The sequence below is a fragment of the Tachypleus tridentatus genome, chromosome 6 (genome assembly GCF_004210375.1).
Source record: "Tachypleus tridentatus isolate NWPU-2018 chromosome 6, ASM421037v1, whole genome shotgun sequence".
Lineage (NCBI taxonomy): Eukaryota > Metazoa > Arthropoda > Merostomata > Xiphosura > Limulidae > Tachypleus > Tachypleus tridentatus.
The window spans coordinates 164,381,198-164,399,939 of NC_134830.1; the positions used below are offsets into that span (position 1 = coordinate 164,381,198).

The following is an 18,742-nucleotide window of genomic DNA, read 5'->3' on the forward strand; positions in this document are numbered from 1 at the left end:
TTCTCATTTCGGACGCAGTGTGGCGCTCTAGAAAACAACTGCAATTTCACTTGCTCTACGGTTAAACGGAGCCAGCGTGCAAGTCGAGAGATATCTGGTTTTTTAAAGTGAATAACAATGAGTTATAAGTTATTTGTTTTGTTTTAGGGGTTGTTGTCTTTTTTTTAACAGCGATTAGATAACAGCTTAAGAAAGCCACATCTTTGTTTGCAGGCCAACCGAGGTCGAATCTCCGTCACGCCAAACATGCTCGCCCTTTTAGCTGTGAGGACGTTATAATGTTACGGTCAATCCCGCTATTCATTGGTAAAAGAGTAGCTGAAGAGTTGGCGGTGGGTGGTGAAACTAGTTGCCTTCCCTCTAGTCTTGCACTGCTAAATTAGCGACAGCTAGAGCAGATAGCCCTCGTGTATCTTTACGCGAAATTCAAAACAAGCAAACAATTTAAAAGAAAATAATACTAAATAACACTGTACGTCTGCTTTAAACACGTACTACATACAGTTGAGCAACAATGCCTTCCGGTATGAAAACACAATTGATATTGCGATCGAACAATAAATATCTGGGATAAATATATTTGAAGACATTCAGTGACTATGCACGTCTGATAATATTAAAAAGTATCCTAAATAGTATAGAGTAACAATGGATAATTGAGTGATATACAAACATGCTGGAAATAATGAAGTAACAATGAATTCAGAGAATGATAACACAGAAGACATTATTAAGTAACAATGCTTAATATCATGATAATATATTTAAGTGTGATGGTAAAATCCCACGAAAAACAAAACATGATTAACAAGTCATGCAATATAACAGTTGTTTGTTTGTTTTTTGAATTTCGCGCAAAGCTACTCAAGGTCTGTCTACGCTAGCCCTCCCTAACTTAGCAGTGTAAGACTAGAGGAAGGCAGCTGGTCATCACCACCCACCGCCAACTCTTGGGCTACTCTTTTACCAACGAATAGTGGGATTGACCGTCACATTATAACGCCCCCACGGCTGAAAGGGCTAGTATAACAGTCTGGAATAGTTATACTTTTACTTAATCATTAAATTATGCCCCCTAATACAAAACAACAACAAACAAGCAGTTTTTCTTTGGCTACGAAAATAGGTAATACATTATCAGTTTTATTTATTATACTTAATAAAGATTGAAATGCTACAGATAACAACGTTATTAATACAGTTTTAGATGAATAAAACAGCAGGGTTTTCTTTTCTTTCTTTCAAACACTCTTCCAAGACATCACGTGTTTGAGATAATCTCAACAAGTCAGACTATTAGCACCTTGTTTCAGATGGAGACGTGACATATTCCAGGGTTCGCTACAATATCCAGTTACTTTTTGGTGTTTGGTTGCTATCCACTTAATGTCGCAATCACAGATTATAAAATTTCCTGGAAAGAGAAAAATAAAACATAAATTTTTCCTAATATAATATGTTTCTTTACAAAAGAGCGAATAAAGGTCGTATCTAAGATCAAAAGCTTTATAGGTTCTTGAGGTTGATAAAATATAGAAAACAACAACTACTAAAATTTAAGTGCTGTTAGAAATCATAACTGAAGATGATTGTTTTAAAATACTTCTTTCTCAGTGGCTTGTTTTCAGCCGCGGCATAACGGCTCATAGAATGGTTTGGTTTGTTTTGAATTTCGCGCAAAACTACACGAGGGTTATCTGCGCTAGCCGTCCCTAATTTAGCAGTCTTAGACTAGAGGGAAGTCATTACCACCCACTGACGAATAGTGGGATTGACCGTAACATTATAACGCCCCACACGGCTGAAAGGGTGAGCATGTTTGGTGTGACAGGGATTCGAACCCGTCATAGAATGGTTCTGAGTTTTTCGAGTTCAAACTTTTAGCTCATAGCTTTGTCATCTCTTGACTGCTTTGAGATCAAATTAAAATTTTGGACTTAGTAGGTCAAGCTCTTCCGCTGGATATAATTGACCACGCTCAAGGTCACATAGATTAATTTACTCTAATCTTGTCTAAAAGAATTTCAAGTTGAGGGTAGACTGATGGAGGTACTGGTGAGTAATGAATTTCCTTGGTGTTGATGACACACAAAAGGTTAGTTAATAAAAAGGAAGAAAAAGAAAATATCTCATAGAATAGTTTGCTATAATTCTGACCAGGAGAATTTGATGTGTCTCGGCTGAAGTTTTCTGTTAAACTCTTCACTGTTATTCCATTTTGCTCAAAAAATATAACACAAAATTTTAGTTTTAAAGTTTGGTTCTTTTAGTATGTTTTGTTTTTGGAATTTCGCGCAAAGCTACACGAGGGCTATCTGCGCTAGGTTTTAAAGAAATGATTATTTCTTAACCACTGTAAAGATTGTCGGCATAAATATATCAAATCATATTATCTCCTTTCGGTTCCTATGGATGTGGCGAACATAGTGAGGTCGGAATAATATTATTAAATATTATTCTAATCACTCTACATCCTTAGGGAATTGGCCCGGCATAGCCAGGTGGGTAAAGGCGTTCGACTCGTAATCTGAGGGTCGCGGGTTTCAATCCCGGTCGCACCAAACATGCTCGTTCTTTCAGCCGTAAGAGGCGTTATAACTTGACGGTTAATCCCACTATTCTTTGGTAAAAGAGTAGCCCAGTATTTGGCGGTTGATGGTGATGACTAGTTGCCTTCACTCTTGTCTTACACTACTAAATTAGAGACGGCTAGCGCAAATAGCCCTCGTGTAGCTTTACGCGAGATTTAAAACAAACAACCAAACCCTGGGGAACTAGATTATAAATGTAGTGTTGAAAATATAAAAGGCCTGATGCTAATGTCGTATGACATGTATAATTAGTTATGTGTTGCCAGCTTGGAAATGTTGTAATTTATGTATTTTTTCAGAAATATTTAGAAATTAAAGATATAAAAATAAATTGTTTGTTTTGAATTCGTGCAAAGCTACTCGTGGGCTATCTGCGCTAGCCGTTCCTAATTTAGCAGTGTAAGACTAGAGGGAAGGCAGCTAGTCATCACCACCCTCCGCCAACTCTTGGGCTACTCTTTTTACCAACGAATAGTGGGATTGATCGTCACATTATAACGCCCTCACGGCTGAAAGGACGAGCATGTTTGGTGCGACCGGGATTCAAACCCACTACCCTCGGATTACGAATCGAACGCCTTAACACGCTTGGCCATGACGGGCCCATAACAATAAATAGAATGATTGGACACATTTGCAGTATTTAAAATGAGTTTTAGGCTAAGTAGGTCTACAGCTAGCAACAGGCGCCTTCAAATCTGCAGTTAGTTTAAGACTAGAGGAAGTAAAATTTCCCATTTATTTTGACAAAACGTTGGAAATAGTTCATCAGAGAAAGTTTTCCCACATATTCTTTGAAGTTTATTCAGTAGATACCGGACACGTGTATAAACCAACAACATTACCTGAGTTAAAGCATTATTCCGTATCATATGTATAATCTTTGGCTTTCTTAACTCTGTTTTGAATTAAATATTACACCATTTTTTTTTGCAGAAACACTTACCGCTGACGTCTATAACCTTAATACTATCCATTGTATGGTTCCACGTCCTTAATGGGAGAAACTGCAGGAAATTCAGAGCAAGATTCGCCTCTCTTAGTACAGGCATAAGAGAAAATATGTTCTCAGGTAGTACTGATATTCCGTTCCCTCTTTGATCAATGAAAGTAAACACAAAACAATAATAAAATAATGAAGTAAACAAAAATCAATATGCGTATTTTTATATTTATTTAGCTAAAACCTTGGAAGTCAGACAATTAAAACTTCAAAAATAATTCATATAGTACTGTTAATATAATAAAACTGTTTTTTTATAATTTTAGTCTTTTATATTTTATTATTAGTGTCTGTGAATCGTTATTAATAGTTCTACTTAATAATCACATATTTGTATTATTGGATTGAAAACATTTGGTATTTTATCTTGTTCGATTATTATTTATGCTGTTGGTCTTGTTGATTGTCTATTGCGAATTATAACCTCACGTGTATCACAAATGATGACAATTTCTTCAACTGAAATTACTCTATGCGGTTAATGGCATAGTGACGTAAAGTAATTTAGGTATATGAATAATGCTGTGACACTTGTATTCGTAAAATTCGGAGACGGATTAATTGGCTGACGCAAATAACGTTGTTACATGTAACAAATTTAAACAGCATTTTGACAAACTTCTCTCATCATCAGGTTCCTTGCCAGCACGAAACGTTCTGGATAGAATTCAGCATGGCCAGGTGAGTTAAGGCGTTCGACTCGTAATCTGAGGGTCGCGGGTTCGAATCCTGGTCGCACCAAACATGCTCGCCCTTTCAGCTTTGGGGGCATTATAATGTGACGGTCAACCCCACTATTCGTTGGTAAAAGAGTAGCCCAAGAGTTGGCGGTGGGTGGTGGTGACTAGCCGCATTCCCTTTAGTCTTACTGTCCTAAATTACGGGCGGCTAGAGCAGATAGCCCTCGAGTAGCTTTGTGTGAAATTGAAAAAAAGAAAGAAAGAACGAAACGCGTCGTCAGCAATGGATGTGAAAGAAAAGGAAAGAAAAAAAACTTTGGGTTATTATTGTTGGTACCTGATGACGACACAAGTTTGTTGAACCACTTTCTCTCTTGTAACAGTTTATTTCGTGCCCCATTCACGACATCTACAAAGTTTATTTTTCAAACGTGGGTTAATCGTCATGAAATCATTCAAATTGGTTAACAGCTCATTGTGAACTTTTAAAAATATTTCAGGATATCCGAAACGTCTAGGGCCATAGCTGATTCAGAGCTTTCCTTAATTGCGGATTCGTTACTGATTATTGCGCTGTCAAAGCATGAGAGGTGTCGAGTTAATCCTGTTGTGCTATTGAGAAAGTTGGTTTTGGCAGAAAGTTTGCTGTCGAAATAAAACACACTGATTGCAGTTAGGAAGTTGCTAACTAAATATAAGGACTTCAGCATCATAGGCTATCGTCAATGACAAGCACATGATTCAGGGTACAAAGACAATTGAAGAGCCGTTTCCAAATTAGTTTTGAATTACCAGGGCAACATGTGGAATACGTACATAGTTTCGTTTTTTGTTTTTTAAATTTCGCGTAAAGCTACACGAGGGCTAGCTGCACTAGCCTTCCCTAATTGAGCAGTGTAAGACTAAAGAAAAAGCAGCTAGTTATCACCACCCACCGCCAACTCTTGGGCTACTCTTTCACCAACGAATAGTGGGATTGACCGTCACGTTATAACGCTCCCGGGGCTGAAAGGACGAGCATGTTTGGTGCGACGGGGATTCGAACACGTGACCCTCAGATTACGAGTCGAACACGTTAACCCACCTGGCCATGCCAGGCCCACCACTTGCACTGAAAACATTAGATTTTTGAGGCTGAGTCACCGAAAAACGTAGATCAACATTTTGATCTTTACGTCTCGGTAAGTGGCAAACATGAAACCTTGAATTATTAAAATGGAAAATATTAGCTTTACATAACTCAAACCGCTTCACAGAAAACAATTTTTTTTTTTTTTACAATTGGACAATATATTGTCTAAAATATAATTATGAAAATAATATTTTTATATGTTAGTTGTTAAGACAAACTTACACGTGAGTCTTACGGGCACAACTAAGGGATTGAACTCCAAATTTTAGGGTTAGACGTGCTCTAGCTTACTTATCAAACACTACGGTTTTTGTAAGTACACGTAATTTATACTGAGCCATAGAGGACATTTATATAGAAAATAAAATTTTGTGTAAAAAATACATTTTTAAATTGAAAGATAAAATTATTATGGGACATTACCCTAGTAATTAAATCCTTTGTATTTCATAACTTGCCGTCTGGTTGTTTTGCTAGCCATGCCTAATTTAGCAGTGTAAGACAAGAGAGAAGGCAGCTAGTCATCACCACCCACCGCCAACTCTTGCGCTATTCTTTTACCAACGAATAGTGGGATTGACTATCGCATTATAATGGTTCCACGGCTAAAAGGGCGAGCATGTTTAGTGCGACGGGGATTAGAACCCGCGACCTTCGGATTACAAGTCGAGTGCCTTAATCACCTAGTCATGCCGAGCCAATTGTGTTAATAAAGCGATGTTATGAAAAAAACTTTACTCTTGTTTAAATCTTATAGATTATAGGACAGACAAACAATATCTCGTTTCTTTATTGTATCATATGAGTAACAAGTGAAAAGTGCAACTTACTTCAGATTTAACACCTGTAGGTTACTCGCTGGTGAGCTGAAAATATCTCTACTGAGGTGTTCCAGTTTATTATAGGAAAGGTCGATTTCTTTTAGTGACACTAAGTTGGTGAAGGAGTTTGTTGAAAGTACTGAGATAACGTTGTGAGACAGTACTAACGTTTCTAGATTAGACAGTTCAACCGGGAAAGTGTCGTTGTAAATTTCGTCAATTTCGTTGAATGAGAGTTCCAGTATTTCTAAGTTTTTAACAGTTTTAAGACCATTCATATGGACACCGCCCGGTACGTATTTATATTCGTATTCAGGTTCTGAAGTTGTTGAGATATCTCTGTCAATATAGTACCCATAACGACGTCTAGGTTTAGCAGTCGTGGTTATTTTCGTCTTTAGAAGCGTTTCACACTGGTTACACAGTTTGCCTTTAAGAGAGCAATTTGAAAAAACAAGTTTTTTCAGGTATAGTTGCTGCCCAACGAATGGATTATTGCAGAGAAAACAGTTTGAAAGTGGTGTGTTTCGGATTTCTAGCTCTCTGACTCGGGACATCGACAGCCACTGTGGTGGAAGCGTTAACTTCCAACTGTTTTCTCCTTCATCTCTCGTGATGTTGAACAGGATCACCTTGTCCAGAATCTGATTCCGTGCAAAATCACTTGGTTTCTCAAGGTGCAGCTTACACTCTGGTTTATTACATAATATGATGGTATACAGGTGTCTAATGGGAATATCAGTACAGAACCAAGGACTAATGTCTTCTTTTGGGCAGGAAGAACCAACTCTTCCACGGTGTTGAACGTATGTTAATACAAGAACCAAAAGTATTATCTTCATGTTCTAGAAAATACTGCCTTTATTACACAGTATATCTTATAGAAAATACTACATTTATTATACAGTATATCTTATAGAAAATACCACATTTATTATACAGTGTATCTTATAGAAAATACCACATTTATTAAACAGTGTATCTTATAGAAAATACCACATTTATTATACAGTGTATCTTATAGAAAATACTACATTTATTACACAGTATATCTTATAGAAAATACTACATTTATTATACAGTATATCTTATAGAAAATACCACATTTATTATACAGTATATCTTATAGAAAATACCACATTTATTATACAGTATATCTTATAGAAAATACCACATTTATTATTTGTTTGTTTTTTCTTATAGCAAAGCCACATCGGGCTATCTGCTCAGCCCACCGAGGGGAATAGGCCCCCTGATTGTAGCGTTGTAAATCGGGAGACATACCGCTGTACTAGCGGGGGGCACATTTATTATACAGTATATCTTATAGAAAATACTACATTTATTATACAGTATATCTCACAGAAAACACTGCCTTTATTGTACAGTATATCTAATAGAAAACAACTATTTATGTAGCTTCGTGTTTAATAACAACAACATAATCTTCCTGTAAAACAGTCAATTGCAGTGAAAGACCACATTTCTGTGTGTTTCTGTAAACATAATCTACACCTAACTACAGTAGAAATGCTTCTTATCCGGTTAATCGAACTGGGGTGTGACTAAAATGGAATATATATTGAGCGATATAATTTAAAAAACAGTTATACCTAGCTTATGATATTGTTGACAATGGATATAGATGGCTTATGTTATCGTCAATAATGGATATACCTAACTTATGATGTCATCAGCAAGACATATTTAAGTTATAATACAGTTGACGATGGCCATATTTAGCTTATTATATGGTTGACATGAACACATCTTACTTAAGTTATGGTTAAATCGGACGTAACTGAATTGTAATATATAGTTAGCATTGTCGATATCTAGTTTACGATATATTTTACAGTGGATGTACTCAATCTTTGATATTGTTAGTAATAGACGTATCTAGCTTACGATACAATTAATGATAGACATGCCTATTTTATGATAGGGCTTAATACTGGATATGCCTATCATATGATGTTAATAATGAGAATTGTTAGTTTTATGATGTTTAATAGAAAGCTTTTCTTAACAATATAACCAGACATTCTGCGAATTCTTTACGACTTGTAATAAAACTTCTCACTGATACATATGTTTAGAATTTTATGTTTAACTATAACAAAGTTGTTCGTTTAATGCCCACGTTTCTGTCAAATTCAAAGCCATATGATTTGCTTAACCAACAGCAAAAGCGCATTCATAATTTTGAAACTATTTATGACAGTTTGTTTGAATTTCGCGCAAAGCTGCACGAGAGCTATCTGAGCTAATCGTCCCTAATTTATCAGTGTAAGACTAGAAGGAAGGCGGTTAGTGATCACCATCCACCGCCCACTCTTGGACTACTCTTTTACCAGCGAATAGTGGGATTGACCGTCACATTATAACGTCCCCACGATTGAAAGGGCGAGTATGTTTGGCATGACAGGGATTCAAACCCTCTACCTTCAGATTACGAGTCGAGTATCTTAACCAACTGGCCATGCCGGGGCCATTTGGTAAGAAAACTCCTTTTTAATTACTAGAAATCTAACTAGAACATGGAGATCTAAATTATATTTAAGATGATTAATCACACATTGACCTTATAGCAGGAGTTTTTATAAAGCTTAAGGTAACTCACCAATCTCTTGCTTTCTGCCAGTCTTGTTTCCAGAGGAAATAACCCTGTGGTAAAGTAGAGTACAGCAGTCTACAGCGTGATACACTCTCAAATAACCCTGTGGTAAAGTAGAGTACAGCAGTCTACAGCGTGATACACTCTCAAATAATCCTCTCAACAAAACTGAGTAGCAATCATGAATACACACATTTAAGGTGGTTATTTATACAAAACCAAGGCCACTAGACAACGTTGATCGATATTACAATTTATCTTTTTCAGTTTAAGAAAAAAAACCAAAACCTACACTAGAATAATGTAAATATTCAACGTTGCTCCAAAGTACGTGTTTGTTTTAGTTGACTTTATCGTAAGCTAATGTACTGGTCTGTTGGACACGATTTGTAGCTTCCCTAAGTAGTGGTTTGTTGATAAGATATTTTAAATTCTCATCAAGTATTTTTATCTGGTTTTTAAGATCCAGTAATGACGTGTGTATAAAATAATTCGTACTTGGTTTATGATTATCTGAGGCTAAACTCCATGAAACATAGTAAAAAACAACAACTAGTTTAACCCTCAGAATAAGTTCTTTCTCTATATACATTTAAATAATTAAAAAATATAATTTTCCCACAGATTCCTCACTTTGCAAACTGTTAACACTTATTAATAGCGTAATGGTAAAGTGCGTGAGGCATTATTCAGTTTTAGCTGTTACTCTGTCTCTCGTATCTTTGAGCCACTTGTAACGATACGATGACTAGGTTTTAGAAGATTTTATTGTATTAGTTTGTTGAGTAGGTTCTTCACAGAGTAATTCAGCGGTTTGATGACTGGGGTCCTTATGAAGTAATACAATAGTCTGAGTAGACTGTTTATAAGGTAATACAATAGTCTGAGTAGACTGTTTATGAAGTAATACAAAAGTCTAAGTAGACTGTTTATGAAGTAATACAACAGTCTGAGTAGACTGTTTATGAACTAATACAATAGTCTGAGTAGACTGTTTATGAACTAATACAATAGTCTGAGTAGACTGTTTATGAACTAATACAATAGTCTGAGTAGACTGTCTATAAGGTAATACAATAGTCTGAGTAGACTGCTTATGAAGTAATACATTAGTCTGAGTAGACTGTTTATGAAGTAATACAATAGTTTGAGTAGACTGTTTATAAGGCAATACAATTGTCTGAGTAGACTGTTTATGAAGTAATACAATAGTCTGAGTAGACTGTTTATGAAGTAATACAATAGTCTGAGTAGACTGTTTATGAAGTAATACAATAGTCTGAGTAGACTGTTTATGAAGTAATACAACAGTCTGAGTAGACTGTTTATAAGGTAATACAATAGTCTGAGTAGACTGTTTATGAAGTAATACAATAGTCTGAGTAGACTGTTTATGAAGTAATACAATAGTCTGAGTAGACTGTTTATGAACTAATACAATAGTCTGAGTAGACTGTTTATAAGGTAATACAATAGTCTGAGTAGACTGTTTATGAAGTAATACAATAGTCTGAGTAGACTGTTTATGAAGTAATACAATAGTCTGAGTAGACTGTTTATGAAGTAATACAACAGTCTGAGTAGACTGTTTATGAAGTAATACAACAGTCTGAGTAGACTGTTTATAAGGTAATACAATAGTCTGAGTAGATTGTTTATGAAGTAATACAATAGTCTGAGTAGACTGTTTATGAAGTAATACAATTGTCTGAGTAGACTGTTTATGAAGTAATACAATTGTCTGAGTAGACTGTTTATGAAGTAATACAATTGTCTGAGTAGACTGTTTATGATAATCCAGTAATTTCTTGAATGGTTCCTAATGAAGTAGGTACGGTAATTTACTAAAGCCATCTTTACGAAGTCTGTTTGTAGTTCAGCACAAAGCTACATAATGGGCTTTCTGGGTTTTCCCCAACACAGGTATCAACACCTGATTTCCAGCGTTGTAAGTCCGCAGACATACCGCCGTGGCACTGGGAGGTTTTTTACGGAATGTTCAGGTAGTTTGTTAAATCATTTCCCACAGAGTAACGGGGTAATTTTGAACTTGTATGGTTATCAAGGTATTCATGGAACGTACAAGAACGAAAATATATTAACTAATCCTTCCTATTATCTTTGCACTAAGCGCTCCAAAATGGCACTGTGCCACAACTCCATGTTAGAGTACATTTTAAACTATGAATATAGTACATGAAACTGGCACTTACGGTCATAGAAGTGGTCATGTCAGGAAGCCTCGGGGCATTTTCTTTATGAAAGAGATAACTTGAGGACGTAACTTTCCAATGGTCTTGTTGGACATACAACAGTGAACATTACCCTAAGAACAGCAAAATACACAAAAACCTCAAAACTGAGGTCAAAACTCACTGATGTGCAGAGGCAACCCAATCAAAAATTGAAATGGCTATCAGACCAAAAATAGTGGGGTCGTGTGATTGTTACAGATAATTCTAAGTTTGGGGTCAGTACTAATCAAAGATGGTTTGTAGAGAGAAGATTGGATATTGTAGTGAATGTGCAACGTCAACAGGAAAACATGGTTCGCAATTATTACTTTTGGACCTATATTTTGGCCAACTTTGATAGTGACCGACATAAAAGTAATGGCACCCAGTCCGGTGATATGGGTAGGCAAAAACTGATCCACCTGCTAGTGTCTTTAGGAACAAGACTCATTGGGCAGGGTTCGTCTTCCAACCACGCAATAACCCAAAAGCATACAACAAATATAGTGAAATGATATCTTGTAGAACACAAGCCAGTGAAACACGCTCGCCCTTTCAATCGTGGGGGCGTTATAAAGTGTCAATCAATCCCACTATTCATTGGAAAAGAGTAGCCCAAGAGTTGGCGGTGGGTGGTGACGACTAGTTGCCTTCTCTTTAATCTTACACTGCTAAATTATGGACGGCTAGCGTAGATAGCCTCGAGAAGCTGTGCACAAAATTCAAAGCAAACCAAGTAATTCTGTTGAACGTGAAAACAGACTCAAAGGGTTTGAAGCTACAACAATAGAAACATTTGTTTTCAGTAACCTTTACGCCTGTCTTTCCATTTATAAAATGAAAAAGACTGTTCCACAAATAATGTCATATTTTAACTACGCCGACAAATTAATTAACTGATTATTATTTAACTGTATTTATTTTTTCCTGTATTCTGCTACATGCGTTTTGTTGTGTTAAACGCAAATCATTTGTATATTTAACATATTGTATTACGTTTAATGTTGTTGTATTGTAATTACCGAGCCTAAATTTTAGCTGTTTATAGTACGATCCAATTATGCATTTAATTTATCATTATTTTTGTATCTTCGTAAACGTTAATTTTTGGTTGTACTTTGGGTATTTGACTCCATACTTAAACGGCAACAAGTTGTGGTTTTTATTTTGTTTGTTTTTTGAATTTCGCACAAAGCTACACGAGGGCTATTTGCGTTAGCTGTCCCTAATTTAGTAGTGTAAGGCTAGAGGGAAGACAGCTAGTCATCACCACCCACCGCCAACTCTTGGGCTACTCTTTTACCAACGAATAGTGGGATGAACTTCACATTATTAATTACCCCACGGCTGAAATTGCGAGCATGTTTGGTGCGACCGGGATTCGAACCCGCGCCCCTCGGATTATGAATCGAACGCCTTAACCCACCTGGCCATACCGGGCTTTAGGAAAGTTAAATTATACTTATGCACAGTTTTACTGATGATGTGTTGTTCAACGAACATTAAACCTACAAATGTACATGAAGGCAACTGCTAGAATTTACGTGTTTTGTAAGTAATATATATTCTATTATTTATTTGTTGTTATTTTTATTAATATCGTTCAAAATATTTGATATATCTCATTTTACTATTTTAATTCTTTATTATTACACTTATATTATAGAGATTGTTTTGAGTTGTTGTATTTGTATTTAAGGCCAATGCAAGGCTAAACCGGACGAACCTAATGATATATTATTGGCTGAAAATATCTTTAACAATGCTTTCTAACCTTTAAATATAAAAAAGTAAGTGATAAAACATTCCAATAAGTATTATTTTATTTGTGTTTAAATAATGATACGTGAAGTACACGTTTAATAATATACACGCAGTTAAATACATGTAGACAAAGAACTATTACGCTGCACAACAATTGTTTTGAAAAGTTTTTGCTGATTGTAACAGGTACCTGGCGGGTATGCACAATTATAGTTTTGGATTTGCTTCATCACGTAAGAACTCTGAGAAATAGACAGTTAACTGTTTACCGGCAATAACGTATTTAATTGCGTTTATGTTTCTAATACGCTATTAAGTTCAACATAATTAAAAGTGTTTTGCTCCTGATTTTCGTTTGTATTCAATGTCCGGTGTATCACATTGCAGTGTCCAACAGTAGTCAGCAAGCATTGACGGATTCCAGTTGCCCTGATATCGTTTTTCCATTCTAGCAATGTCCTGGTGAAAACCGAAGATTTCGATGAAACGGTACGTGATGGTCAAATTTGGATGTGATTTTCGTGATCAGCAGCCAAAAATCTATAAGGAACCACCCAACAGTGTTCAAGAAGCAAAAACTTTGTTGTGCAGTGAAATTTGATCTTTTACTGAATTTCGCGCAACACTACTCGAGGACTATCTGCGCTAATCGTCCCTAATTTTGAAGTAATATACAAAACGAAAGGCAGGTACTCAACAGTAGCCACTGTCAAATACTCCCTACTCTTTATCGTCTAAATAATGAGGTTGAACATCACGTTATAACGCCCAAGGGCTGAAAGGGCGAGCATGTTCTAGATGGAGCTGAAAATAGTTTTCAAAAAAACATTTTCTGGAATAATATATTCAAGTTCACCCAAAGTCTGAATAAAATAAATTTACTTTAATTATATTTAATATTTTTCAGCAAGCACACAGCAACCCCTGAGGACTTACAACGCTAGAAACCGGGTTTCGATACCCGTGGTGGGAAGAGTACAAACAGCCCATTTTGTAGCTTTGTACTCAATTACGGGTAACAACAGCAGTAAAAAACATATAGCAGGAAATGAACAAACCAGAAATCTGACTGCATATCAATTTATAAATAAAAAGCTTTTATTCGATAATTCCTAATGAAATGGCCGGCATTGAGAAAATGGTCCGGCATGGCCAGGTGGTTAAGGCGCTCGACTCGTAATCTGAGGATCGCAGGTTCAAATCCCTGTCGCACCAAATATACTCGCCATTTCAGCCGTGGGGGCATTGTTATACAATGGTCAATCCCACTATTCGTTGGTAAAAGAGTGGCCCAAGAGTTGGCGATGGGTGATGATGACTAGCTACCATTCTTCTAGTCTTACACTGTGAAATTAGGGACGGCGAGCGCAGATAGCCTTCGTGTAGCTTTGCGCGAAATTCAAACACAAAAAAACGCTTTGAGAATAGGGTTTAATTTATAATATTCGCTTCGTTACGGTTTTATCTTCTTACGTAAAGATTACGTAAAGTTATGCTGGTCTTTCATTTTAGCTGGCATGGCAACAAGCCAGTCTCCTTTCTTGTTGTTATTACAGTGTTCAAATATCACGTTATGAACTATGTTATGCTCCATAAAAATATTAAAACATGTTGCTCTGTAAAAACAATATTCGCATCGGTGACTACTGACCCGAGTGTGGACCGGAATTGCTCCGAGTAACTTACGAAGAAACAATGTTGCTCATCTTATCGTAAATGCCTAAAAAGAAGCAAAACAAACGTGAGCTAGTAAACTCACATAGTAAACCAGAAGTATCAACTGTAGGATATGAGAGAAAGCTACTCGAAAGAAATTTGAAGATGTTATAAAGAAGAGAGCGATGATAATGTTTTATAAAGCATTTAAAGTATATATTGTTTTAGAAAAAATAATTGAAAAAGATGAAAGAAAAGAGTATATAGGTAAATATTACGAGAATGCCCCTCCTTCGTGTGAAAACGAGCTTCACATGTGTAAGGTTCTGTATTCATAATTTACGTTGTGATTTGTCGTCATCCAGTCAATCAGAAGTGTCACACCAGTATACAGTCTGTAAAGGTATCGTGGTTCACACTATGCCCAGTAGTAGTAGTGTTTGTTGAATTCTGCGTAAAGTTACTCGAGGCATGTCTGTGAAATCTGTTCCTAATATCGAAGTGCTAGACGAGAGGGAAAGCAGCAACACCGTCCATCACCAACTCTAGGGATACTGTTTGTCAAAAATGTAGTGGGATAGGTCATTAGTTATAACGTCCTCCACGGATGAGAAGATCATATTTAATGAGGGTATTTGAGCTCGCGTCCATCAGGTTGCGAGTCTAGTGTTCTAACAAGATCATTTAATAGTAGTAGACGACTAGTCGTGCTCCAAGAATCGAAATATTAAAAACCAAAACTCTGTAAAAATTGTTTCTTTAGTGTTTATGCGGGAGTTTCCGTGATTTCTTCACTTATAAGTTGGTGGTTTTCAACCAAACAAGAAGCTTCGGAATTTTGCGCGAAGCTGCAAAACATTGCGCATTGTTACTGTTGTTGGTTAAATTACACGTACAGCGATTCGAGGACTATATATGCTAATCGTCCATAATTTTGAAGTAACAGACTAGAAGGAAGGCAACTAGTTCATAAAACTCACCGCCAACGCGTGTAGTGTTCCACTGGAATTGTGGGATTTGAACCGTTTCTTTTATAACGCACCAACGGCTCCAAAGAGGGGAGTGCATTTTTTTATTTTATTATTCAGCAATAATGATCCACGAACGACGTAAAAGGCTGCGCTAAGCCGTCCTTAAATTTGAACTGATAGAACAAAAGAAAGGCAGCCAGTCGAGAGCATCTACTGTCATCTCTTGGGCACCTTTTGTCTCATCGAAAGGTGTGATTTTATTGTCACTATTATAGTGCATTCACGACTCCAACGCGCAGAGCACACTTGTGTCTGGAGCAACTAGCCGCAAACCATGAATTGTTGGATTGGCAGTCTGAGCATTCTAACATTTTAGGGCTGTACCCGACCCCCAGAAAACAAAAACAACAAACAAACCCAAGAACTTTTGACATACCCAAGATAAAGATTTTAACTTTTTTTTTACGCTAAATAGCATACACACAAGAGCCTTTTATCTTAATATTCCACAGCCATAATGTGTTTCTTTTTATCTTATTCCTTAAAGATCACTTTGCTTTTTATTCTTTCTATTAATTCAGTATGCGTGTGTTTTCTTATAGGAATGCCACATGTGCTATCTACTGAGTCCACTGAAGGGAATCGAACCCTTGATTTTAGCCTTGTAAATTCGAAGACTTACCCCTGTACTGGCGTAGGACATTTATTTACTACCACCTGCTTTTTAGTTATTGTGTAACGAAACCAAAACCAAGCTATGTCAGTTTCACAAGTAAATGATGACATTACGTCTGCATTTTGTAGCCACTTCCCTTCTTTTTGGTATATGTTCTACGAAGTGATGGAATTAGCTGTTTGTAAAGCTGAAACAAACATTAAACCCTGAAATTGTGAGGTCGCAAGTGTTAGGAAACATATTGGAAGTTGTACTAATAAACGAAAGACTTTTTTAAAAACTTTACGGTTACCAATATTCACTCATAAGTCAAATTACCAGTAATATATACTTATTTTAAAAACACATTAATTTCCTGTAGCCAGCTAGTTAAATACAACACTCATTTCTGAGTTACCAACCCCATTGGCACAGCGGTATGTTTCCACACTCACACCGCTAGAAACTGGATTTCGATACCCATGGTTGGCAGAGTACAAATAGCCCATTGTGTAGCTTTGTGCTTAATTCTGAAAAAAGAAACAAGACTTAATGTTAACTCCTAAGCACATTCGATGATATTATACCAACATGTTTAGCTCTCTGCTACAGCCGCGCACGTCTGAAAGCGAGCATTATGATTGGTAGAGTGTGTTACCAATGGCAACCACATGACTTCGTTTACCATAGATTGTTTAGTTTACACTGAAAAACAATTAAATAATTGCAATAACGATATAACAATTTATATTCAACATTTCCTTAAATATGTTACATTATATTAATCTTTTTCACATCTTTATAGCATTTTGAATATTTGTGTGTTCTGGTGGTTAGGAAGTGAAGACGGCATAGAAACCACCTTGTCTGTTTTAGTTATAGAAACTTGTCACAACGATAACTACCACTTCCAATAAAAAATAAGGAAACGGTTTCGTATTCGTTGAAACGCCGTTAATCACACAGATACAGTGGAGTCAGTCGACGAAAATCATTTTACGGAAACACAACGTGTTCAGTGTTGGAAACGAGTCTGGCTTACTGTATGTTTGAAAAACGTTTTTACTCGCAGGAAACGCGTTTTATTAGATGCAAATACAATGTAAAATATTAATAAGTCACAAAGCTCGTGAATTTGATAAATAAAAACAGAGGTGTCGCTAGGTGCTTAAAAGATTCGGAAGTCGGGCCCATAAGTGCGGAAATTTTCGGCGTTTTGGTGTGACGTCATCACAGTTTTATATTTTGATTTTTCAAGATATCAGCCGCGGATTCGGGGTACCGTCAAATAAAATCTGAGAACGAGCTCACGTGTGCCAGCGCCTAGCAACGCCTCTGAATAAAAATCGTTCACATATTTGTTTGTTTGTTTTTGAAATATACATAAATCTACAAGATAGTATCCGCGCTAGTCGTCCCTAATTTAGCAGTGAAGGCAGCTAGTCATCACCACCAACCGCCAACTCTTGGGCTCCTCTTTTACTAACGAATAGTGGGATTGACCGTAACTTTATAACGCCCCCACGGCTGAAAGGACGAGCATGTTTGGTGTGACAGGAATTCGAACCCGCGACCCCTGGATTATGAGTTTTACATGTTTAAGAGCATTCTCAAATGAAATAAGCGTTGATCAACTGAGGACTTAACGGTAGTTAAATATGGTAATGTAATCAAAAGGCACACTGCTGTGCTTCATGTGAACCCCCCCCTCCAGTGGCTCAGCGATATGTCTGTGGACTTACAACGCTAAAAACCAGGTTTCGATACCCATGGTGGGCAGAACACAGATAGCCCATTGTGTAGCTTTTGGTTAATTCAAAACAACAACAACTTCATGTGAAAAGTATGTTTATGTGTAATAATAAAACTATAAGAAACATACGAATGATTACGTTTTCTTTACGCCCCCTATATAAGAAACGCATCAGTTCTAAGCCTAATAAATAAGTCCTCTGTCAAGTGTTATAACTACGAGAAGATAGAATTACGTTAACTTTAGGAAGCTCTTTCTTGACGTGATGTTTATCACAAGTCGTTGACTTATTGGTGAGTCTTTACTTTACTTCAGGAAAACCAATGGAAAGCAGAAGCGTAGTTTAAGGAACTATTTACTCGAAGTTTGCGTAGAAAACAGATAAGTCTATTGAAGTTGCTACGCCAATGCCTGTGGAACACGTACACGCTTTTAGTACAATAAACTGATTTTAGTTTTGTTTTTTAGTATTTTGTTTGCGCGACAACACGCGAACTGTGTGAAACGTCACCAGACTTCACACCCTTTCCAGTATACACATATGTGTATTTTAAGAGTCACGAATGCACAAAATCGAAACTATCATCGAGTTTTCCAGAGATCAGCCGAACAACTGTGTTGTGACGTAGGTGCGCGATAGAGATCGAGCGAGAAACAAGGTTAGTTCCTGTACTTGTTCTTCACGAGTCTCCTCACTAACATTGGACTAAGCACAGTTAGCGCACGGAGTTAGTCCCGGAATTATAGAGAGGTTAGTTTTATAGATACCTTTCCACAACCGTACATTGTTTTTTTATATAGACGTTTTAATTTTCCCATGATAACGACTCGAAACAGTTTTTTGTAATGTTTATGTAAACCCCAA

The 18,742-nt window shown here is 36.6% G+C and overlaps 2 protein-coding genes across 6 annotated transcripts in view; one reads left to right on the top strand and one right to left on the bottom strand.

The window, feature by feature from the left end:
• Positions 1–1,123: 1,123 nt before the first annotated feature.
• Positions 1,124–9,165, bottom strand: LOC143254344 (uncharacterized). The gene is made up of 4 exons (XM_076509390.1): positions 8,851–9,165; positions 6,237–7,072; positions 3,538–3,686; positions 1,124–1,414 (listed from the first exon to the last, which is right to left on the bottom strand). Exons 2-4 carry the CDS (start codon positions 7,067–7,069, stop codon positions 1,281–1,283), a joined length of 1,116 nt encoding a protein of 371 aa, XP_076365505.1. The 5' UTR covers positions 7,070–7,072; positions 8,851–9,165; the 3' UTR covers positions 1,124–1,280.
• Positions 9,166–17,857: 8,692 nt separating this feature from the next.
• The window catches only part of LOC143254345 (voltage-gated potassium channel subunit beta-2-like), a 55,127-nt gene continuing 54,242 nt past the window's right edge, over positions 17,858–18,742 (top strand). The window contains exon 1 of one of the 5 annotated variants that reach the window (XM_076509395.1): positions 17,858–18,628. The gene's annotated coding sequence lies outside the window, so the exon portion shown is untranslated. The remainder of the gene's footprint in view (positions 18,629–18,742) is intronic. The other 4 variants (XM_076509392.1, XM_076509391.1, XM_076509394.1 and 1 more) reach the window with 4 other exon arrangements.

Bases quoted from the DNA above. Each gene is read 5' to 3' on its own strand.
- LOC143254344 (XM_076509390.1), bottom strand. From the start codon at position 7,069: ATGAAGATAATACTTTTGGTTCTTGTATTAACATACGTTCAACACCGT. The intron at 3,687-6,236 runs GTAAGTTGCACT...CATTGATCAAAG, and splicing joins CTACAGGTGTTAAATCTGAA to AGGGAACGGAATATCAGTAC. The intron at 1,415-3,537 runs GTAAGTGTTTCT...TTCTCTTTCCAG, and splicing joins TAAGGTTATAGACGTCAGCG to GAAATTTTATAATCTGTGAT.